This window comes from Aspergillus terreus, genomic scaffold (genome assembly GCF_000149615.1).
Source record: "Aspergillus terreus NIH2624 scaffold_11 genomic scaffold, whole genome shotgun sequence".
In the NCBI taxonomy this organism is placed as follows: Eukaryota; Fungi; Ascomycota; class Eurotiomycetes; order Eurotiales; family Aspergillaceae; genus Aspergillus; species Aspergillus terreus.
Genome location: NT_165934.1, coordinates 36,729 through 58,700, shown reverse-complemented (window position 1 = coordinate 58,700; position 21,972 = coordinate 36,729). Strand labels below are relative to the sequence as shown.

Here is a 21,972-nt window from a genome sequence, read left to right as displayed (position 1 = left end):
CATCATTGTTATTCAAGACCATGTCCAACAGGCTCTGCTGCCTGCATTACTGCAGAGTCCTGCTGGGGTATACCAGCATCATCGTGAATCATAAGTCGTAATTCATACTGCATACCTACTAGTGTGTGTCCATGCTATCCAGTAGGATCTCCCCCAGGAACACACAACCCCAACCGCAGAAAATAATCCCGATGCGCAAAGAGCAGCTCCCAGAGCCGGTACTTGGCCGGAACAAGATCCCAGAGCCCGCCGCGGGCAGACAACACCACCTGTCCCTGTTCCCCAGACCGTCCCTCAGACTCACTCTCCGCCCCCGCAATACACCTCACATCCGCATCCCCCTCACAAAAAACCACATCCTCGATACCCGGCCCCGTCCCAGGCCTAGAAATAAACACCTCGCCGCCATGCATGGCAAACCCCCACTCGGCCGCAGGCAACAACGGCACCGGATCATCCACATGCGTCACGCGGCGAAACCCCCACCCCCCTGTGCCTCCGCTGCCATCCAACCCAAAAACCCCATCCAGAAACCGACAGAAATCAGCGTTCCCAACCCTCGGCTCCCCAAACGTCGTCACCCGCGGCCTCCACCCCCGCAGTGCCATCTCCGTGCCCGCCAGCGCGGCCACCGCCCCGCCGAGCGAGTGGCCCACGACCTCGACTTCGTAGTCCGGGTAGCGCGCGCGCGCGGACGACACGTGGTAGAGGACTGTGCGGCGGGCGGCGTGCCACGAGGTGAGGAAGCCCGTGTGTACGGTGCAGTTGTTGCATGCTTCGCTGCTGCCGGTGTCGGTTGTGTCGTTTTCCGGGTGGTATGGTGTGTATGGCTGCGGGTAGGCGGAGAGATCGAGGACCGTGTTGGCGAGGGAGTAGGTGCCGCGGAAGGCGACGATGATGCGTTGTGGGGGGTTGTGCGCGAAGGCGATGTAGCCGGTTGAGTCGGCGAGGAAGGGGCCTGTGTTCCAGGTCTATTGTTATAGATATCATGTTAGTTGGAAGGGTCTGGAGGATGGGATGGGGGAGGCTACGGTGATGAGTTCAAAGCCGTCCAGGTCGCTGCAGTGGCTCAGGCATTCGAACGGTTTGTGGATCCCTGTGCCTGCGTCGCCGACGCAGTAGGTGATGTCGACGATGCGCGCGAGCTCGGAGAGGGAGGTGAAGAGCTCTGGGGAGATGGTGCGGTTCGTCGCATGGTGCGCTGCGCACAGGGGGGTTAGGCAGGTTAGGAGATAGTACAGTATGGAGAAGAACATGGTGGTGTTATCGATCGTGGAGAGGCATGGTGGTCAACAACTCCAACATTGCTTTGTTCAGGTCCAGATGGGACGAAGCTCGTGACAAGGAGCGTGACGTCGAGAATCCGGGGTAGGTTACGTAAGAGCTGACCTTACTTTTCTAGGTACTAGTATTTATGCGCGTACAAATGCATCTTATTTATGCGCTACTACTAGAATAGCATATCTATGTACTACTGCCCCGTCAAATGCTCCAAATAACCACCCGCCCATCAACTCCGCTCGCTACTAAAGTCAGCAAAACCCAAGTCAACTCATACCACATCACTTACTGCTAAGCTTGTGCACAGCCCCGTTACTCTCCTCGTACACTCGGACAGTGCTGATGGTGTTCTGGTGCGTCGACTTCAGCTTGGTATCCACCTGCGTCTGGCCCTTCAGATCCATCTGGCGGAACATGTTCAGCGCAGACTCCTCGCGCACGCTGCCTGCGCCAGGCCCCGCCTTGTTCTCGAGTGAGCCGGTAAGCTGCCATCCGCTCTCGTCGCCGCGGAAGCGGTAGGGTTCACAATCCTATCCAGTTAGTGCGTTGCAAGCGGCAGGGAATGAGGTAACATACGTGACCGGCGGCGATAATCTCGTTCTCTCCGTTCCAAATCAGACTGGTAAACGGAAGCAGACGGGTGGTGATGTTCAGCATGGCGCGCGGCGGCTGCTCCGGAGCACTAGGATAGACGACCGTGATGCTGCTGTCATGGCCGGTGAACGCGAGCGCATCTCCGCTAGGCGAAAAAGACACCCCGTGAATCCAACCGGCGGAGTCGTTCAAGAACTCGCCGCAAATCGTGTTGAACGGAAGACGCTCGCCCCAGGCGCTCGGCTCGGGACGCGTGTCCACGCCCTTGATGTAGCTCGAGAGCACTCGCGCATGGGAGTCCGTAGAGCCGGCGGCCAAGAGGACCGAGTTGGGATGCCACGCAAGCGTGGTTATGGTGCTTCGGATCGGTTTCTTCAGGTGCTTCGAAATCCACCAGTCGTTCTCTTCCTCGAAATAGCACACCGCAATCACGCGCGCGCCGGATCCGACGGCGAACTTCTGCTCCGACGGGGACCACCGCACGAAGGTGGCGGCCCGGTTAATCCGAAGAAGAACAAGGGTTGGCTTCCATCCAGAGGGGGTTTGCTCCCACACGTAGGCGTTGCGATCTAAAGTGTCGGGTTAGCCAATGCCTTGGAGGCTAGAGAGGAACGCACCCTGAGAGCAAGTCACGATGCGGCCGCTGTTGGGGGCAATGTCGACTCCAGTCACGGTCTTCTCGTGGCCCTTGAGTTCGTCGGTCAGGGCGAACTTGGCGCCGCTCTTCTGGTACAGTTCCACATTGTTGTCCCTCGCGACGGCCAGCGTCTGCTTGTCAGACGAGAAAGAGTGGTCGGCAATTGGGTTGTGGAACAGATGGTGGACTTCGGCAGACATGGTGAATAATTCGACAGGAGGAGCTCTCTACTGTCGAGTACACTGTGAGTAGTGATGGCGGGGTTGGAGAGGCAGCTGTCTGTTTCTCCTGACGATGACGCCGATGGGTTACGTAAGTTATCACGTGATGAGACACGGATCTTTACCAGCGGCCTAGTTATCCACAGGAGCAGCAGATTCAGATCGCGTCGTCCCGATCCTCCTGGAGCCACCCGTGTTTCTCACTATAATTGAAGGGTCTCCTGAAAATAACCCCTGGTTTCTCATCAAGATGTCTACAAAAAACCTCCCTTCACGCGGTGGTGCCCAGGGCAAGCCTGCTACCGTCCCCAACCAAACGTCAGTAGCGACCTCCAAGCCAGAGATAGACACATTACTGACTTTATAAGGCTCTATTGCACGAATCTTCCGGATAAGCTCCGCAAATATGACCTCCGGCTGTCACTCTACACGCTCTTTTCCACCTACGGGACCGTCCTAGACGTCGTGGCCATGAAGACCGAAAAAATGCGCGGTCAAGCCCACATTGTGTTCAAGGATGTGCAGGCGAGTACGCAGGCTATGCGTGCGCTTCAGGGATTCGAGTTTTTTGGTAAACAGATGGTCAGTTGATACCCGTTGCGACCGTCTCAATTGATGCTGACTAGCAAAGAAAATCGTTTACGCTAAGGGTACCTCGGACGTGATTGCTCGACTCCGTGGGACCTACAACGTAGCTCCCACTGTGCCGACCGCCGCTCCCTCAACGGACCTTCAGAAATCGATTTTCAGCGGTCCCCCTGGTTCAATGGCTTTGCCCCCCAAACCTGAGACCAACGGGGAGTCCCAGGCCACCCACGGCGTCAAACGCCCTCGTGAAGAGGAGAGCGACGAAGGCGAGGCGCCAATGGATGAGGATAGTGACGTGCCGATGGAAGCTTCGTCCGATGAGGATTAAATTCATTCATGGAGTCTCACCCTGGTGGGGGGTGAGGTGAGAGGAGAGGAAAGACAAGGATGGGACATTCCTCACCCCATTCCCGGCTCCGGACCCTTCTCTCCGCCATCCAGGCTTTGGACGTCCCCGGTTTCGAAGAGTTCACGTGGCAAGCTGAGGCCGAGGCGATTTCCCACCAACCCGAGCCAGAGCATGAGGTAGAGCTCGGGCGTGACGCGCTGGTGCCCTGCGATTTGCTTCATTGCATCGGCGGTGTTGCACGGATGAACGAAGAACATGGGGGCCCCGGAATGTGGATGGTACTACGCAACATGAGCACTGGCACCGACCTTGTTGGACGATTGACAAGCACCTACACCCAGACTAATACCGCCCATGACCCCGACGCTTTGGAGTTCCTTTCTGTACTGGGGTGGGACCATATACCGGTAGACCTCATCTATGCCCAGTGGTTTGGGATGGCCTGTCTGCCGGAGGGTGAAGTATAGCACCGGGACTTGGTACGTGGGAGAGAGGAGGACTTGATATTCTACCTGTACACTAGGATCCGAGTCCGACGGGCGGATCAGTGCTTCCTGTGCATAGCTGTCAGTGCCGAGAATTTTACTATCATGTGGGACGGTATGACACCGACCGGATCGTCGTCACTGATTTCTACGGGAGCGTCTTGGGGGGATAGAGCCTCGGCGTTATCGTAGTCAAAGCTTTGGGAGATGTTCAGAATCGGGCCAGTTGCCTAGTACTGTCAAGCAATGTCCTATCGGTACTGCGTAGAGAATCGAAAGGTGGGGGGAGGGATTAGGCTCCCGGCCAATAGGGTCTCCATACCTGGTCTAGCACGCGAAAAGAAAACCTCCCGGTGTCAACGGGGAGAATGCGATGGAGGAACGTGCGACAGGCGCAGTCGAATTCCGCGGGGGTGAGAAAAGGAAAGGCCGACAGAGTGGCGGACATTCCTGCAGCAATGGATGGTGGCACGAGGATCGGGTGGGAGAGACAAGAGAGAGACGCCGTTTTCGATGGAGTCGTTAGTGAGAGAGGGGAGTGTTTGCAGCGGCTGCCTTGCTTGCTGGAGCTCCACCGCTCCGCAGCCGCAATGACATAATCATGAACTTTTTGTTTACTTCTGGTGGCTGGTGATTGTACAGTACTGTATACTGTATACTAACTAATGCACCTCGACTAGATCCTTGATGAGGATGGTCAGAGTGCATATCATACGGTCAGTCCACAATCCGGGTATTCGACAAGAGGCCTCGCCCGTGGGGATGGTGCGACGAGCTCCCAACGGATGGCCCCCTGATCTACTACCTACTCTGCTTGCGGCATCTCCACTCCAATGAAGCTGACTCTCTCCACCTCTTCTGACACTCCAGTCATCCCTATGGAGCTCGCAACGTGCCAGTCCCCAGTCTATCGCAGACTCAGACTCCGCGACTCCTAGATCTCTTCCGCGTGCGGCCTCCCACACAATGCTCTTGTCCGATCGATCCGACTGCAGCCCGTCGATCGGCCATTTCCGTGCTCTTTCGCCCGCCGACAGCTCGGCCATGGTTGAACGCATTCGTCATGCTTGTGTGTCCATTGCATCGTCCGTCTCTCTCCACTCCTCTTATGTACCTTATCTTCCCTTGCGTGGTCCCTACCGGCGCTGTCATGGAGTCGCATCTCCTCAACCTTGTTGTCCTGTTTTTCTTTTCCTCCTTCTTCCATGTTTCACTCTTCCAAAAGTTCTCTTCGGCATTCACTATACCCAGCCCCGTCGTCCCCATACCCATACCCCAGCCGGACTGTTTCTGCGTTGTCTGACTTTTCTCTTGTTTGATGAAAAAAAAAAAGTTTATAATTTATTCTCTTCATTATTCTCCTTTCTTTTCGCCACCCTATTGCTGGCATCCCCATTCGTATCTATTGCAGACCGATATTCCTCCAAAATTTACGGCCCAGCGCCGCCTCGCAACGTCAGCTCAACCACCCAACAGCCATTGCATAACTCATCCGGCAGAACAAGCCCATCGGTACCTGACGGTCCAGTCGGTCGATCCGCAGGTCAAAATCCGAGCCTCTGGGCCTGCACTCCGAACTTCACCGCTCAGTGACCTGTCCATGTCGTGTCTAAGCTGCTGTTAAAGCCCGGGGGGAGTCTGCATTCTCAGTCTACCGGATCCTGCTCGCATCCGCAAGTCATGGGAAGCTCGCTCTCGATCCAGAGTAGAGACAAGCGCCGCCGTTCCAACCGGCTGTCCAAGCCCCCTTCCAATCTAGTCACTTTGTCATCTTCGAGCCATGGCGCCGCTTCCCAGCCCATCTCTCCCTCCAGCGCTCCTGCATCGTCGACCCCCGTGGACTGGCAGAATCCGTGGACTGGAGCATCCGTCTCCGTCGCCTCTCCTGGAACCCAGTCTAGCGGCCAAAGGTCCCAATCCTTTCCGTCCGCATCGATCCATTCGGAACCGCCCCGGGTGACTACCAGTCATATCGGCCGGAGTCAGTCAATTGTCAAAGAAAAGGTCGACCGGTCGCCTACCTCAAGCTCCAGTACGTCCGGGTCTTTGTCCCAAAGAGCCTCCTTTCAGCCCGCCAAACAGACGACGTTTCAGCCAACGACGCTGTGGAGTGAGCCCCCATCGCCATTGGGTCGACCGGGGCCCCCGAAAAGATCCTACTCGGTCCAGTCGCCGCCTCGCAGAACCCGTGCCACCATATATGGGAGTATGTTGGAAGATGCGGCATCTTCCAACACCCATTTTATGGTCGATAGCCAGGGTTTTTCACTGATCCGGCGACGTTCCTTGCTTACACGGCCCGGTATCGCTACACGGCGGTCGTCGAGAAAAGTCGTCCAATGTCTTCCTTCTCCAATCGACCACGAGGCTGGGTTTGCACCCGCGGAGCCTCTGGATCAATGCCATAGGCACTATGGGCCATTGCCGGAACATGACAGCCCGCTCTCGCTCCCCCCATTCCGCCCGCCGACTCCAGGTGATTTTGAATACACTCATCTAGGAGCCCTTAAATTGGGCTCCCTGCGTGTGGTCAACTGCTCTACATCACCATGCCCTAGCGATCGATCGCGCCTCACACAAGCACGCAGTCCGTCCCCAGTCCTTGGGGAACGGCGCCCGTATACGGCAGAGGAATGGCCCTTCCGGGGGGAATTTCAAAGCTTGGGATCGCCAGATGGCTTTGAACTAATCCACAAAGGCTCCCCTGATCTGGATGTGATGACGCTGGCTACGAGCGACAAGTCAAAGTCCCTCCCTGGCACCTCGTTGGACCACGGCGGCAGGTCAGTTCCCGCATCAACCCTGGAAAATGGTGGCGACTGTCCCTCAGCCTCTGGCTTAATTGTGGAGTCGTCCGCCACCATTCTCCCTCAGAGGCACCCCTCCAAGAGCACGGATGAAGGGATCTCTGTCTCCGACGAAGACCGGGGATCCACGGCGCAAGCTGGGGGCTCGACCAAAGGAGAATCAAAGTATTTGCCATCGCGTACACATAGGAAAGTCGACAGTGGGTACAGTTCGGCAGCCTCGGTTCGCTCCTTGCAGGATGCTCGTATTAGAGTGTCAATAGACTCGCAGGCTTCTGCACAGTTCCCTAGGTCGCGCAGATTCACCCTGGGTAGTGATTCTGGAAAACTGGATCTATCGAGGATGAAAACATCTGCCGACCTCGGCAATCAACTTCCTCTAAACCGGCATCTGAGCCTTTATGGCTCCAGAACGCATACATCCGGTCCGAGTGCTTGGTCGACGAGCTTGTCTTCGATGTGTCTCGAGACTTTCCAGATCCCGGCAGATCGACGCCCGCGGAGCTCGTCATCCTGCATCCCCCAAGGCATCAGTCGTGCGCAGTCTCTTTCTCGGTACTGCGCTCAGCTTCGTAACATTGAAGCTGCGCCTCTTGTGCCTCCCTCTGTACAGCAGACAGAGAAGCTTCGGATGGCTGATGCAGAGGGTTCTGTATATGGAAGCTCTTCCTCAAGGCGCCTTTCAAGCCCCGAATGCAAACGGAGGCCTCCTGGATCTCGGCCAGGATCCGGGTAGGTACGTGGAGACAGGCGAAGTGTCCTCCGAAACGACTGGTCACGACAAAACTCACGCAGCTGCCGGACTTCGACGGCCCAAATCCTTCTCCAGACCGCGGTGCACAGGTACGGTGGCCAGCGAGGGGGTCGATGTGACCATTCTCCCTGCTCCCGAACTACCCCGAGGCCGAGCAAGGAGCCGCAACGACGAATACCAACGACGCCGGCTGTCAAAGCCGCAGAAGAGCACAAACCTCTATGCGGCGACGTCGCCTTTCATCTTCCATTGACATTGACTTGAATAAAACTCATCTTTCTATCTTGTCTACTACGCTCGTCCTTTCTCATTGCAATCTAGGCGCTGTTGGCCACTTTCTGGTGTTTATTTTACGTTTGACGGTATACCCTTCTTGGTACGCAGTGGTGTTCGGTTCTGTCTTGTTTACAATCTCCGTCCTACTGTGGTAGGCGTCGATCGGATTCGGCTTTCACTTTTCCTTGTCACATAATGTTTATGCGGTGCCGCGTATGTTTCGAGTTTGTTGTCTTCGGCATCGATCCCCTGGCCTGTGGCGAAGATGCATCATGGATAGCGGTGAACGCAATGGGTTGTATATAGTGATGGCTCAGATTCGGTGGAGCCGCAGGATCAAAACAACAGCGGAAATGCCGCTACCAATTCAATCAGATGAGCATTTGCCAATGAACTTGCTTTCCCTAGGGCTCCTACCCGAAGCGCTTATCGGCTGTTACCTGTCTTCGTCCTAGCATTGGACTGGTAGAAACTCTCTACTCAGGCGGATCATGGCATGCAGCTGTGGAGCAGTTTGCCAAGATCGATTGAGTTTGAGTTCTGAGGCTGTGGACCGCTGTTAGGGAATGATATAGATCAAATCTGATGAATAGATGTAGTGGGCTCATGCACGCATCAAAATGCGCATAACGGGAGATTTCGTAATCCATACGCAACATTAGCCTGGGACCGATATCAAGATCGCACGTGTAAAACACGTATTTTACTTGAATGTTCCGTTTATTAGTCGGTTTAGTTCAGATGTTGCAGGTTGGATTATAAAACATAAAAAATTCCCGAACCATAAACACTTGGTTGCTTAGTGTAGTGGTTACCACATTGGATTTTGATCGATTCGGCAATGTTCCAATAACCTGGGTTCGATCCCCAGAGCAACCTGATGTTTTTTCTTTTTCTTTTATTCTCACTCTCTATATACTATAGAAGCCGTGTCTTGCAAGATTGTATTCAGGACTGTGGTGACCATGCGATCATGCTCAGCCCGCCTATTCAATTTCCCAGACAACCCGAATCCAAGACCAGTGGCTACTGCATATGCAGCTACTTCGATAGCAGAACATGGACACGACACCGCCTCGGCTCGAGTCTCTGGATGCAGTATGGGTCATGGCAGTGCATGAACCGGTGCCTGCACCGGCCTGCACCGCAGTTTACAAATGGAATGGTATACTTGCCACGCATGCAAGGGTTCCCAATCTACACTCTACTTTTCCGTTCCTTGCGCTGTTTCCTGGGAATCTCACGGCACACGTCTGGTCTACAGTCGAGCTCCGTCCATCCTGAGTAGATAGTTCATCATTGACCACTATATGGATTCCTATACCAGCTATAACCAAGGTATGGATACCATGCCTACACTGCCATACACAATCCACAATCAAACTCTCGTACCGAGTCAGTTCACGCTGGCCGAAAAGCTCGACACGGTCATCGTAGCCCGCCCTCCAGTGAAAGGCTCCGTTCCAAACTGCAAATCTGTGCAAATAAGTCAGTCCAATCGCAAAACCAGCAACGGGAGGATTCGATTCACGCACTGATCAGATACTGGCTGGACGCCGGGTACCCATGGCGCGAGGATAGGTAATTCCAGAACTGCTGGATATCCCCGCTCCAGTGGGTGAGCGGGCTCGGCGACACAAAGCTGTACGTCTTCTGACCGCTGCCGTTGTCGCCGTACCACAGCTGCCAGGTGGTGCCGCCGATGGAGGCCGTGTCGATCTGCGAGCCGATGGGCTGGACGCCGCCGTAGCGCGCGAGCCTGGATTCCATCCCGACCTGTCAGTACGGTGTATATAGATTGTGATTGTGGACTGGGGGGTGGGGAGCGGGGTGCGCACCAGATCATCAGCTCGTAGTCGCCGCTGTAGGTGACGTGGTTGATGTCGGCGGCCGTGAAGAGGTCGTACGCCACATCGGCGTTGATGTTGGTGTTGTCGTAGCGCCAGTCCACGGTGGTGGGGATGCTGTGGATGCCGCTGACGAGCTGCTTTCTGAAGCTCAGCTGCGAGTTGGCGTAGCTCTTCACGCTGCTGGAGCCGCCCGACCAGGTCCAGCTGGTGTGCCACGCGACGCTGGAGCCGGACACCCAGTCGACGTAGGTGCACTGCGAGCCGGAGCCGCTGCCCTGGCCCCAGAGGTTGTTGTTCACCGTGTAGGCGCCGCTGGTGTAGCTCGAGTATTGACCGCATAGCGTCGACACCTGCGCGGCCGCGGTCAGCGCCAGGGTAGATACTGCGATATAGATCTTCATCGTGTTGAGTCCCCTGTGGTGTCTGTGTCTCTGGAGAAGAATTTGGAGTGACCGTAAGAGTGAGGTGAGCTGCAATTTATGGCCCGACTGCGCTGCCTCTGGCATAACCCCGCCCCATTGTGGCTAGACACTGATGAGCCTGTCGACATGTTTGAGACTGCTCAGTCCAAGAATCGAAAGCTCCGTTGACAGACTCGGCCAGGCTCCGGCGCAGGCAATACTCAAACGGATACAAGGTGTACAGGCCCGACTTCCCGTGAGGAGCCTGATGATCGTTCCCTGCATCGCACCTAGTTGCACCACCACGATGCCGGCATATAAAATGGGACCCTGAAAGTTGGCCCCAAGCCTAGCGCCGGAGAAGTCGACCATCAAGCGTTCGGCAACGACGCCACCATTCACTCTCTCTGCAACGTCGTGACGGGAAAGGCCCCCGAGTAGGAAGTTGACTTCAGCCGTGCGGGGTTGTTGTATACGGAGTACACGGAGTAGCTGGACGAAACCGGTACCCCGGTGATGGCAAACAATTATACACTCAGTTGAGGGCCGATGGTGGTTGTACTGGTTGAGCCCTGGCGACTCCAGTCGGCAAAAAAAGACCGTTCTGCGCTATATCAACCGTCTTTTCTTAGCTTCAACCGCCTGACCAATGGGCCATCCCGTGTCAACTGCTCTGGCCCGCTGATTAGATGGCTCGACTCTGGGGTTCGATTCTGGGGTACCTGTGTAACACTCTTCACAAACCCCAACAGGGGAGGAAATGAGGGGAACTAAAGCGCATCCCTGTCGTCCCCCTTAGGAGCCAGCCCTTAAGGATACGGCCACGCCCCCGTCCGGGGGAAAAACATCGTATGCATGGAACCCAACGGCATTCCGCCCATGATCTCTGCCGGTTACAATGCAAGCCCTTGTTCTGTCCTTGTTGACAGCGACCTCTATGGTCCACGCGCATGACTGGCGCGGAGAAAACTGGGACCAGGCGTATGCTCAAGCACGCCAGGCGCTGCAGAAACTGAACCTGACCGAAAAGGTGGGTATCGCGACTGGTGTCAAGTGGATGGGCGGCCCCTGTGTGGGTAATACCTACGAGGCCAGCGTCATCGACTATCCATCCCTGTGTCTGCAGGACTCGCCTCTAGGCATCCGTTTTGCCAATCCCGTCACGGCATTTCCGGCGGGCATCAATGCCGGAGCGACCTGGGATCGGGACTTGATACGCGCTCGCGGTGCGGCCATGGGTGCGGAGGCCAAAGGCCTCGGAGTGCACGTCCAGCTGGGTCCGGTGGCCGGGCCTTTAGGCAAGATCCCCAGCGGTGGTCGTCTCTGGGAGGGCTTCTCCGTGGATCCCTACCTTAGCGGCGTCGCGATGGAGCGGACCATCACCGGCATGCAGGCGTCTGGTGTGCAAGCATGCGCCAAGGTACGTCCTATCCGTCTATGTGTTGCTATGCCTAGGGAACCGTAGCTGACTTTATAGCACTGGATTGGGAATGAGCAAGAGCACAATCGTGACACCATCAGCTCTGATATCCCTGACCGCGCGGCACACGAGCTATATGTCTGGCCGTTTATGGATGCAGTGCGGGCGAATGTGGCCTCGGTGATGTGCTCGTACAATAAGGTCAACGGCTCCTGGGCGTGCGAGAGTGATGCTGTCCTGAACAAGCTGATGAAGACCGAGCTAGGCTTTCGTGGGTATATTATGAGCGACTGGAACGCCCAGCATACTACTATCAATAGCGCACTTGCGGGATTAGATATGACTATGCCTGGGAGCGATTTTAGCAATCCCCCCGGTAGTGTCTTCTGGGGACCTACCTTGGTAGCCGCTGTGACGAATGGTTCAGTGCCAGAATCACGCGTGGATGATATGGTGACCCGGATTTTGGCCGCATGGTATCTGGTCGGTCAAAACGAGGGCTATCCACCTGTCGCCTTCAGCTCGTGGGACGGTGGGAAGGCCAACGTTAACGTGACGGACAACCATGCGGCAGTGGCCTATGCAGTTGCACGCGACTCTATTGTTCTACTTAAAAACGATGATCGTGCTCTTCCCCTTCGTCGCCAGAAGAGCCTTGCTATCATCGGACAGGATGCAATCGTGGGTCCAGCGGGACCGAACGGATGCTCTGACCGTGGCTGTAACAATGGGACTTTGGCTATGGGCTGGGGCAGTGGCACCGCTCAATTTCCGGTATTCCCTTTGATCGACTTCAAGTCTGCGCCGAACCAGAACTAACTCTGAGAAGTATTTGGTCAGCCCACTCGATGCAATCCAGCAACAGGCAAAAGCGGACGGCACTAAGATTGTCTCCAGTACCACTGATGACACCACTGCAGCAGCTTCAGCCGCCGCTGCGGCAGAGACAGCCATTGTTTTCGTCAACTCCGACTCCGGCGAAGGGTAAGTCAGTCCATTGCGTAAGACCATCCCGGTCAAGTTGAGCTCACCACCCGCGGGATAGGTACATCACGGTCGAAGGCAACGCAGGTGACCGCAACAACCTCGATCCGTGGCACAACGGGAACGAGCTGGTGAAGGCCGTAGCAGCCGTCAACAAGAACGTCATTGTCGTCGTGCACAGCGTGGGCCCCGTCATCCTGGAGACGATTCTGGCACAGTCCAACGTGAAAGCCATAGTCTGGGCCGGTCTTCCTGGCCAGGAAAGCGGCAACGCCCTGGTAGACATCCTCTACGGTCATACCGCCCCGAACGGCAAGCTGCCCTACACCATCGCCAAGCAGCAAAGCGACTACGGCGCCTGGTGGACCTCTGGCCAGGTCGACACCTTCTCCGAAGGCCTGTTCGTCGACTACCGTCACTTCGACCAGAAGGGCATCACGCCCCGGTACGAATTCGGCTATGGCCTCTCCTACACCACTTTTGAGTATTCCAACTTTCACGCAAACGTCTTTGCGGTACCGGGACCGTCAGGTGGACAAGTCGTTCCCGGTGGGCCCGCCGAACTCTTTCAGCCGGTTGGGATTGTCACCGCCATGGTGCGCAATACTGGACGTGTTGCCGGCGCAGAAGTGGCACAGTTGTACCTGGGACTGCCTAACTCGGCGCCGACAAGCCCGCCCAAGCAACTGCGAGGGTTCCAAAAGGTGGATTTGAGGCCGGGGCAGTGGGCTCAGGTGGCTTTCTCCCTTACGCGCCGTGACCTCAGCTACTGGGACACTGCGACTCAGAAGTGGGTGCTTCCCAGCGGAAGGTTCTCTGTGTACGTAGGCAGCTCCAGCCGGGATATTCGGCAACAGGGCAGTTTTACTATCCGCGGAGGATGGTGATCGAGTTGAAAAGGAATGTCATCCTTGCAGCCTTGCAGTTGACATTTGGTGAAACCCCCTTTGTGAGGTGTGCTGAGTTGCAGATACATTTTTGTCATATGCATTAGTGGAGATGAAGCTGGACAGTGGAACGAAGATATGTTAAGAAGTATATTTGGTTACGGCTGGCTTACTCAGGATATTCGACCCTAGAGACGTACCTCCCAATCAGGACTCATTAGGTATCGATCTAAGCAGTGTACTTATTCTACGAGGAGCTCAATTTAATCAAGTGAGTCGATTGATGGTCATCACTATCGTACAATAACTATGGAGAGATATCATAAGCATTGAAAATCCCAATCAAACCATAACGCGCCATCCATGCGGAGTCATGCGATATTAAACCGAAGTTCGTCAAAGCCCGTAGCAGGACTGTCCGGTAGGCTGTCGTAAACGCTTACTCGACCCGAATCTTCTTGAGCTTCGGAGCCGGTTCCTTCGGGACAAGGACCGACAGAATGCCGTTCTTCAAGCTCGCCTTGACCGAGTCCTGGTCACACGCGGGTGGGGAAAGAGAAGGCCCGATGGAACTCCCCAACAGACCGCTCGGACACCCAGAATTTGTATGTCGGTTCGGATTGTTGCTTCTGCGGAACGACCTGCTTCGATTTGCTGGTGGAGGAGCTGACTGATTTGGCGTCGGCGTCATCTTCATCTTCGACTGTAGGCTGACGAGATTTCGACGAAGAAGCGTCGCTTGTTGTGTCATCAGCCGATTCTTGCTGGCTGGAAGTGGAGTATGTGCGTTCCGCACGGCCCTTGATGACGAGCGTGTGAGGATCGGTGAACTCAATCTCGACGTTGTTTTGGTCGACTCCCGGAAGCTCCCCATTCAGGTGATAGCCATCGTTGGCTTCGTAGACATCAAAGCGAGGAGAGAACGTGCGAACGGGGGTCACTTTCTGCTTGGGAGGACAGGAGCGGTGGGAATCATAGTCATCCAGAAGTTGGAACAGCGGCGCAAAGTCGTTGGAGAAGTTCGAGAAGAGAGCCATTTTTGTGAGTGATGAAGAAGTGATGATTGATATGGAGGTGTTTGTCAAGATGGTTTGGAAGGTAGAGCGAGGTTTGATTGTTCGTTGCTATTGATTGGAGTTGTCTGATGAGAATACAGATGCAGAGGAAGCTCGTGGTCTGCCACACTTTTATATTCAACTGACGCTATTCTAGAAAGCCCTGGTATGTCCATGGTTGTGAGATGTATAAGCATCTGGGACTGTCCAGGACCTCCGAGTAACAGCTGGAAGCTGCGCGAGAGCTCTGGAGGGTTCGATGGCGATAAGATAAGCACCCGCTTGGACCTTACGGGATCCCGCGCGAACCTTCCATGCCGTTCGGTGCATATAGTCACGTGATATTTGGTTGATTCCATTTCCCGCGGGAATGGGGATGTGTCGAGTCGGAAACAAGCAGACGGTATGCCTTCTGACCTAGCGCGGGACTCGCATGTCCCTACGGTCTTCCCTGTCTGTTCCTCGTATAGCGGAGAAAGACCGGGATGCGCCGGCGGTCTCTGGGAAATCGACATCGTTTCGTGTTTATCGAATATTGCGGATTCCGGGAGATGAATACATCTCGAGTTGCCTATGACCCTTGCGCAATAAATATTCTATGGCATTGAAGTCTTTCTTGCTGAGGGAGAGGTGTTTTTGGAATTCGGTCCTAACTGGTGTGAGCGCGTTTGAACAGACCGCAGTCGGTGATAGGCGAAGATGCAATCAGACCGCCGAAAAGAGGCATACCGAGCGTAAGCTTTAAAATTGCCCCTGGTCTCCTGTTGCAAGCGATATACGATTAGTCAATGCATGGGGATCGTCAAATACAAGGTCAGGGCGTACAGCGGGCTTCTTCCGGATTTCCCTCAGGCATTTCCGATAGAGAGAAAGAACCTCTCGCTGGAGGCCGGACAATCGAGCCATGAGCAATGTGCTTCCGGTGTCCAAGAGAAGAAAGGCTAAGCGGCGTATGGATGCATGTAGCTAGTAGGTACAATCATAGCTTGGACGGAGCTCGAATACTCCTCGGGCTTTCGAGGTTAGTCAGCCCCCGAGGCTCCGACCATCCCCGGGCTGTGTGTGGGGGAAGGAGATACTCCGTCAGCTCCTTTCCGGCCGAAAGGGGGGTGATAAGGTAGTATAGATATCTCACTTTCCTCGGGGTCGTTATTCTTATCCTTTTGCATATATTCGACCCTCGGTACCTGTTGGAATCGACATTGTGACCGAATATACAGCCAAACCATGTCTGCATTCTCTGTGAGTCCTAGAGTCCTAAGCACGTCATAGACAAATATATCACGACGCATACTCTCTGATATACTGAAAATTTTCCGGCTTCAGCTTACCTTTTCGTCTCGCGTGCAGCGTCTCGTCCGGTTCCTGGCCAAGGACGGTCATGTCTACTATGGAGATGCAATTCTTCCCACAGGCATTAGCGATATCGCTAGAGCCACTAGAGCCCATGTAATCCAAGGAGATATATTTGGCCAGCATCGTGTCACGGACCAAGTGGCTGAGATCAAGACTCTGCTCGCTCCCTTGGCAAGAAAAGACATCGGCACTGTCCGCTGTCTCGGCCTCAACTATGAACAACATGCCAAAGAATCCAGTCTCCCGATCCCCAAGTATCCGGTCCTTTTCTACAAGCCCGTCACGGCCATCACTGGTCCAACTGATGAGATCCCTGTCTCGCTTATGGCCCAGGAAGGCGAGGGTCTGGACTATGAATGTGAATTGGTCATTGTGATGGGCAAGGAAGCCAAAAACGTCCCGGAGGGACAGGCCCTCGACTACGTGCTTGGCTATGCTGTCGGAAATGATGTCTCCCACCGCGATTGGCAAATCAAGAGGGGTGGAGGTCAATGGGGGCTAGGCAAGGGCTTCGATGGATGGGCTCCCCTGGGCCCGGGCATCGTGTCCTCGAGACTGATCCGTGACCCTAACGCCCTACACATATCCACCAAGCTCAATGGCCAGACCGTGCAATCATCCTCGACCAAGGACATGATCTTCAACGTTGCTAAGACGGTCTCCTTCCTATCCCAGGGTACCACCTTGTTGCCTGGTGATTTGATCTTTACCGGAACGTGAGTCCACCCTGTGTATGTTATGCCCAATGCTGGATATGTGCTGATTTTGTCTGCAGACCCCAAGGAGTGGGAATGGGCCGGAAGCCTGCACTGTGGCTGAAGGATGGTGATCAGGTCGAGGTATCGCTGGAAGGCGTAGGCTCATGTGTGAACAAGATCGTCTTCGAAAAGCCGTCCTCGAAGCTCTAGATGAACGAGTCATGTAGATATTTCCGTCGATGAAATGGCATGTAAATAGTAACCTCCTCATGTTCGATCCCAGAGGATACGGATCTTAGTAAGTGTCATATCGATAAAGCGACTCTTATGAAACATGAATTGTATCTCTCTGTTAAGGAAAATCGTGCAACAAAACCAAACACTTAGACAGTCTGAGCCCCATATCCCTTGATGGATTCCGCGAAAGCCCAGCTCTGAGCTTCCAGCCGCTGATCCTCATGCATCTCAATTCCCCCCTCGGTTATGATAGCTAACGAGTACTTGTCAAGACTCCGCGCATCTCTGTACCAGAGAACCTTCAGGCATTCCCGCAAGGCCGCCACTGCCTCCTCTTTGGTGATTTGCTCGACGGGTCTCTCCTCCGGGAAGAGGCGACGGAGGATGGGGATGGCCAGGTGGGCGCCGAAGCCGGTCGCGAGATGGGGAGCGGAATATGTGGTTCCGAGGAGGTCAGCAGAGCTCAAGAACGGCTTCTTGTCGCCGTCAAAACCGACGACGAGGAGGTGGTTCCAGAGCGGGTTGAACTCCGAACGACGCTTGTATAGCACCTTCGACAGGTAGGTGTGGAGGTTCTTCGCGTTGAGCATGTTGCCGTGGGAGGAGTAGTTCTCGCGGATATCAATCGATTGCAGCAGACGGTCGATGTACTGCATGTCGGACACGTCGCCGCTGAACCCGACAATGGCCGAGTCGCTGAACACGCGGAGGCGTTTCACATCGGTGAAGCGAGCGAGGGATCCGTATGATGCTGCAGCGATGAATTCACGTTAGAGACCAGTTTCCACCTGTGCGGATCGTCCACGACGTACCCAGGTTATCGGCCGCAATCGCGACTCCGCCGTTGAACTTGACGGCTATTACGGACGTTCCCGTCACAGCCGGAGACTGAGTGTGGGCTTTTGGGCCAGTCGTCTGAAGGTATGAGGCGTTGTAGGGTCCGTAGACATCATCTCTGGGCTGGAACAGATGGTTAGGAGATACGACAGGCTCATCGAATGCCGTGGCTGACTTACCCGACCCCAGGCTTCGGGGAAGTGGTTCATTGTGGTGAGAAGAGGGGGTAGATTTGGAGGATGAGGCGGGCTTTGAGGTAGTATTGGAAGAAAAGTAGAAAGTTGGGTAAAAGGACAGCGGAATGGGTGGACGTAGGAGATGGTGATGATGGATGATGCAGGCTGGGCAAGCTAAGGCGGTCGGGACCTCTAGGCAGTACAGCTGACGGAGCTCTCGTTACGTTAGCAACCCAGCTTTGTTGGAGCTTTGCTGAGCATTCACATTGCAGGTTAAAACGAGCATCACTTTCTGTTGTCTATATTTTAGTTGAAACATGTCGACTATTAACTCGCGTTAATATTTCTTGATTGTCACCAACCATCCGTGGATGAAGCTCAGGCGGCCAATGGTGCGCAATAATTAGTTGGATCTAAACCACGCAGCTCTGGCTTGTACATCAGCCATTCGTACTATATACAGTTCTCACTCTATATTGTCGCCTTGCTACAGACGGTACGCCAAGAAGGGCGTTGATATTGTCCGAATTATATTATGAGTTCCGACCGTCATTTTGGCCTCGTCTTAGAAACTGGTTTGGACTCTGTCCGAGTCGCATCAGGCGTAGCGGCCACAAAATCGATCGTATCTCTTTGGCCAGCAAGTTTCTGCTCTTCTGTTTTATATTGAAGCTCCTTCTGGGCCTTCAATAATTCCTCCTTATATCCCCATGTGGGCAGCCTCGTAACATCCCACACTTCAAGCGGCAGCGACGTGGAATATTGCGCCTGATCGTCAATTTCCGCATGCTCCATGAGCTTCTGCAGCAAGCTGGGATTTCGGAGTGACGACGAGCTAGCTAGCTTCTCATTGAAGTGGACATTCTGCTTTTTAAGCGATAGGAAGTGGGCAAACTTGGCATTTGCCGCTGGGTTGGGCGAGCCCGGTGGCGAGGGTGGAATGTCTAGGTTCGGGACTGGAGGGAGAGTCAAATCCTGTATTAACGCGCGAGATGTCGAGAAAGGAGAAGAATCCCGGGCTGGGGCTGGTTTTGAAGGTTGGGGATCGTTATGCGATGGTCCGAGGACAGGTCCGGTAGGCTCTGGGATGGGTCGCGTATCTTTAGGCTCTGGTTCATGAACTGTTGATGATACTAGGAAGGGCATTAGATAGAGATATTTGTCAATGATGCGGAGGGCTTACCTGGGATTGTTGCCGTCACAGGCTCCGGTTGCTGTACATTCGTATCATTCTAGATAGCTATTAGCCCTGAGATGAGGAAGTAGCTGATTTCAAGTACATACCTTGGGCGAAGCCTGGCGCTGCTCAGGCTCTTCGTCACTGCTTTCATATGCGCCGAGGCCCAACATTGTGGTAGTCTTGATATCGTTTCGTATGCAGTTGTGGTATTCAGTTGGCTCGAAGATGCCTTTCGAGGCCGCGCACCATGGAAGTGGACCACCGGGAAATGGTTCGGAAAGGAACAAGCGACAACCCTCAAAAACCAGATTATGAGACTGGAAACATAAGCTAGATGTCGATACTGGACAATGTACTGTATTCTTCCTAGAGGTTCGGTCCGCGACAGTCGGCGGATGGATTAGATAAGCAAGGCAGCTGCAGCCCGCGTCAGAGCTCAGCAGACAACGGTAGCTCCGACATCTACAGTTCTCTCCCCAGCCAACATCCCTCCCTTCAGAGACCACCCTTCTTTCTTGAATTGAAACTCTACATCCTGCCATCTTTTCCCGATACCCCTCTGAACCATCTCCAAACCAAGTTGTCCGACAAACGATGATGTCTTTCATGGGCCAGCAGCCTCAGAGCGAGGCCGTCGGATACTCCTTCTCTCAACCGACCAATGCCCCACACAAGGAACACTCTTTCTATCCGTACGTTCGATGATCGGTGAAACTAGCATGCTAGAGTCGCTCTAACTGTCATGACAGCTACACGGACAACGGCGGTTCCACGCTCGGCATCACCGGTGCCGATTTCGCTATCCTTGCTGGTGACACTCGCTCTGTTGCAGGATATAACATCAATACTCGATACGACCCGAAGGTTTTCAAGATCGGTGGTGATGATGAGACTGGTGAGGGAGCCCAAATTCTCTTGTCGGTTGTCGGATTCGCGGCGGATGGTCACGCACTCAAGGAACGACTAGACGCCGTGGTCAAGATGTACAAGTACCAGCATGGCAAGCCCATGTCTGTCACTGCATGCGCCCAGCGGTTGTCGACCATCCTTTACCAGAAGCGGTTCTTCCCATACTACGTGCACGCCATCCTGGCTGGTCTGGACGAGGACGGCAAGGGTGCTCTGTACAGCTACGATCCCGTGGGCTCATACGAGAGAGAACAATGCAGGGCGGCCGGCTCTGCGGCAAGCTTGATCATGCCGTTCTTGGACAACCAGGTCAATTTCAAGAATCAATACATCCCCGGCAGTGGCGAAGGCCATGCTCTCGAGCCCAAGAAGCCTGAGCCCTTGCCGCGGGCGACGGTTGAGCGGCTGGTGCGGGATGCGTTCACGAGCGCTGTGGAAAGACACATTGAGGTCGGAGACGGCCTTCAGATGATGGTGATTACGCGGGATGGGATAGAAGAGATCTACACCCCTCTGAAGAAGGACTAAGGTCGGCTTTCCGGGTTTTACGAGTATCTAATCAAGTTCATTTTCGTCATGTTTCCCTCTGGGTATGGTAGCATGCATCCATAAAGACCTAGCACAAAACACTTTTGTCGTCACGTCAAGTGTGTATATCCAAAGCGCTCATCACCACAACCATTAACGCCGAGCGAGACCAAGAGATAAGAAAATCAACAGGCAGGTTTATGTGTAGATTAGAAGCGTTCCTTCATCCGGCTTGACACCTTGCGCAAGTTTCCATATACCTTGCCCTAGTTTGAATGAGTTGTTGGTCTTTGTGGAGTTCGTATGGTATGGTTTCACTTACAGGAGGACTTCCCAGGATAAGGCTCACAATAGCCTCTTGAGCGGCAAGAATATTCCGATAACCACCGAGCAAATGAATCTTCTGGTCCGCAAGAACGATTCGGGTCCGGCTGGCATTCTCGATCGAATGCTTCAGTTTTCCATCTTTTCCTGCAATACGTCCAATCGCACGGCTGAGGTGCTCTCCGTGAAGCGACGCCTTGACATCCCGAATTTCAAACGATCGGATATAGAGGTCGTCCAGTCGAAGGAGAGCGATGGCATCGTCAACGTCAAAGCCAAGGGTGAAAGCCTTGACAAAGTCTTCGCCTTTCTGCAGCGCGCCCGTATCGGTGGTGAATTTCGAAGTGCGCAGCTCGACTGCTCGGTTTTTGATGTTCATCCGCACCTGGAGTTTCAGATGTTCCACAAGAGGCGGGTATATCTTGCTCCACGTGTTTTTCAAAGGAGTCATTCTATGAGGCGGGACTGGAACTTTTCTGGTTTCGACCCGGTATGCGCGGTTGGTGTCCTTCGCGGGCGTGAAAACCGGCCGACCTTCCTCATCAATGCGCATGTCGGAATCCTGAGCCGATTCCGTGACGAGGGGAATTTGGGTATTTGCCTCGGCTGACGGCTGGGCATCGATTAAAATCTCATCATCTTGATCTATGAGGTTTTAGTTAACGTTCTGGATATCAAAGCTAGAATACGCCCAACCGAACCTGCTGAGGGAGGGGCAACTGGCGGTTCAGACACCACCTGATCCTTGAGCGCCGTAGGGGCCGGCATTTTTCCTGGAATATATGGCGAGAAGCCTCTGATCGACGGATAATGTCAGAGGAACGGGGTGCGAGATTTCCCCGTGAGAGAATTCTTCGGAGATGCGACGATTTTGATGGTGGACGATGTGCGGGAAGAGGATTGCCCAAAGTGTGAAATCCTAAATTTTTGTTGCAAACAAGACAAACAGCTCACTCTAATCAGCGGGATGATTTCATGGAAATTTGCTCAAGAACCAGGAAACGCTCCGACCTCTTCGTCGTTCGCCCTAATATCTCACCACTCCCTTACATCCCTCTGCTGCCTGTCTCCGATCTTGATACCAGATGGGATTTGGGCTATTTTCCAGCCGACCTTGACTTCTCTCCCGCAATATTAG

The 21,972-nt window shown here is 54.3% G+C and overlaps 14 protein-coding genes and 1 non-coding gene across 15 annotated transcripts; 7 read left to right on the top strand and 8 right to left on the bottom strand.

The window, feature by feature from the left end:
- Positions 1–134: 134 nt before the first annotated feature.
- On the bottom strand, positions 135–1,256 carry ATEG_07426 (lipase family protein; the record flags this gene model as incomplete). Its single annotated transcript, XM_001216047.1, has 2 exons — positions 135–971; positions 1,032–1,256. 2 exons carry the CDS (start codon positions 1,254–1,256, stop codon positions 135–137), a joined length of 1,062 nt encoding a protein of 353 aa, XP_001216047.1.
- Positions 1,257–1,482: 226 nt separating this feature from the next.
- On the bottom strand, positions 1,483–2,712 carry ATEG_07425 (WD40 repeat domain-containing protein; the record flags this gene model as incomplete). The annotated part of the gene is made up of 4 exons (XM_001216046.1): positions 1,483–1,523; positions 1,571–1,811; positions 1,858–2,444; positions 2,493–2,712. The coding sequence occupies 4 exons, from the start codon at positions 2,710–2,712 to the stop codon at positions 1,483–1,485; spliced, it is 1,089 nt and encodes a 362-aa protein (XP_001216046.1).
- Positions 2,713–2,983: 271 nt separating this feature from the next.
- On the top strand, positions 2,984–3,649 carry ATEG_07424 (U2 snRNP complex subunit MSL1; the record flags this gene model as incomplete). Its single annotated transcript, XM_001216045.1, has 3 exons — positions 2,984–3,051; positions 3,102–3,315; positions 3,365–3,649. 3 exons carry the CDS (start codon positions 2,984–2,986, stop codon positions 3,647–3,649), a joined length of 567 nt encoding a protein of 188 aa, XP_001216045.1.
- Positions 3,650–3,708: 59 nt separating this feature from the next.
- Positions 3,709–4,137, top strand: ATEG_07423 (uncharacterized protein; the record flags this gene model as incomplete). The annotated part of the gene is made up of 1 exon (XM_001216044.1): positions 3,709–4,137. The coding sequence occupies one exon, from the start codon at positions 3,709–3,711 to the stop codon at positions 4,135–4,137; it is 429 nt and encodes a 142-aa protein (XP_001216044.1).
- A 680-nt stretch (positions 4,138–4,817) lies between these two features.
- ATEG_07422 (uncharacterized protein) lies at positions 4,818–5,201 on the bottom strand (the record flags this gene model as incomplete). The annotated part of the gene is made up of 1 exon (XM_001216043.1): positions 4,818–5,201. One exon carries the CDS (start codon positions 5,199–5,201, stop codon positions 4,818–4,820), a length of 384 nt encoding a protein of 127 aa, XP_001216043.1.
- A 634-nt stretch (positions 5,202–5,835) lies between these two features.
- On the top strand, positions 5,836–7,969 carry ATEG_07421 (uncharacterized protein; the record flags this gene model as incomplete). Its single annotated transcript, XM_001216042.1, has 2 exons — positions 5,836–7,569; positions 7,607–7,969. 2 exons carry the CDS (start codon positions 5,836–5,838, stop codon positions 7,967–7,969), a joined length of 2,097 nt encoding a protein of 698 aa, XP_001216042.1.
- An 816-nt stretch (positions 7,970–8,785) lies between these two features.
- Positions 8,786–8,871, top strand: ATEG_10505. Its single transcript has one exon. It is a non-coding gene; the product is annotated as a tRNA-Gln (tRNA).
- Positions 8,872–9,388: 517 nt separating this feature from the next.
- On the bottom strand, positions 9,389–10,243 carry ATEG_07420 (glycoside hydrolase family 12 protein; the record flags this gene model as incomplete). Its single annotated transcript, XM_001216041.1, has 3 exons — positions 9,389–9,468; positions 9,528–9,751; positions 9,831–10,243. The coding sequence occupies 3 exons, from the start codon at positions 10,241–10,243 to the stop codon at positions 9,389–9,391; spliced, it is 717 nt and encodes a 238-aa protein (XP_001216041.1).
- Positions 10,244–11,141: 898 nt separating this feature from the next.
- ATEG_07419 (beta-glucosidase) lies at positions 11,142–13,534 on the top strand (the record flags this gene model as incomplete). Its single annotated transcript, XM_001216040.1, has 4 exons — positions 11,142–11,663; positions 11,721–12,437; positions 12,523–12,647; positions 12,709–13,534. The coding sequence occupies 4 exons, from the start codon at positions 11,142–11,144 to the stop codon at positions 13,532–13,534; spliced, it is 2,190 nt and encodes a 729-aa protein (XP_001216040.1).
- A 536-nt stretch (positions 13,535–14,070) lies between these two features.
- ATEG_07418 (30 kDa heat shock protein) lies at positions 14,071–14,571 on the bottom strand (the record flags this gene model as incomplete). Its single annotated transcript, XM_001216039.1, has 1 exon — positions 14,071–14,571. The coding sequence occupies one exon, from the start codon at positions 14,569–14,571 to the stop codon at positions 14,071–14,073; it is 501 nt and encodes a 166-aa protein (XP_001216039.1).
- Positions 14,572–15,816: 1,245 nt separating this feature from the next.
- Positions 15,817–16,853, top strand: ATEG_07417 (fumarylacetoacetate hydrolase family protein; the record flags this gene model as incomplete). The annotated part of the gene is made up of 3 exons (XM_001216038.1): positions 15,817–15,831; positions 15,916–16,661; positions 16,721–16,853. The coding sequence occupies 3 exons, from the start codon at positions 15,817–15,819 to the stop codon at positions 16,851–16,853; spliced, it is 894 nt and encodes a 297-aa protein (XP_001216038.1).
- A 173-nt stretch (positions 16,854–17,026) lies between these two features.
- pre4 (proteasome core particle subunit beta 7) lies at positions 17,027–17,926 on the bottom strand (the record flags this gene model as incomplete). The annotated part of the gene is made up of 3 exons (XM_001216037.1): positions 17,027–17,631; positions 17,693–17,840; positions 17,897–17,926. 3 exons carry the CDS (start codon positions 17,924–17,926, stop codon positions 17,027–17,029), a joined length of 783 nt encoding a protein of 260 aa, XP_001216037.1.
- A 516-nt stretch (positions 17,927–18,442) lies between these two features.
- On the bottom strand, positions 18,443–19,243 carry ATEG_07415 (HCNGP domain-containing protein; the record flags this gene model as incomplete). The annotated part of the gene is made up of 3 exons (XM_001216036.1): positions 18,443–19,014; positions 19,077–19,107; positions 19,178–19,243. The coding sequence occupies 3 exons, from the start codon at positions 19,241–19,243 to the stop codon at positions 18,443–18,445; spliced, it is 669 nt and encodes a 222-aa protein (XP_001216036.1).
- A 424-nt stretch (positions 19,244–19,667) lies between these two features.
- Positions 19,668–20,510, top strand: prs3 (proteasome core particle subunit beta 6; the record flags this gene model as incomplete). The annotated part of the gene is made up of 2 exons (XM_001216035.1): positions 19,668–19,765; positions 19,823–20,510. The coding sequence occupies 2 exons, from the start codon at positions 19,668–19,670 to the stop codon at positions 20,508–20,510; spliced, it is 786 nt and encodes a 261-aa protein (XP_001216035.1).
- A 209-nt stretch (positions 20,511–20,719) lies between these two features.
- ATEG_07413 (uncharacterized protein) lies at positions 20,720–21,387 on the bottom strand (the record flags this gene model as incomplete). The annotated part of the gene is made up of 2 exons (XM_001216034.1): positions 20,720–20,749; positions 20,833–21,387. The coding sequence occupies 2 exons, from the start codon at positions 21,385–21,387 to the stop codon at positions 20,720–20,722; spliced, it is 585 nt and encodes a 194-aa protein (XP_001216034.1).
- Between the last annotated feature and the right edge of the window lie 585 nt (positions 21,388–21,972).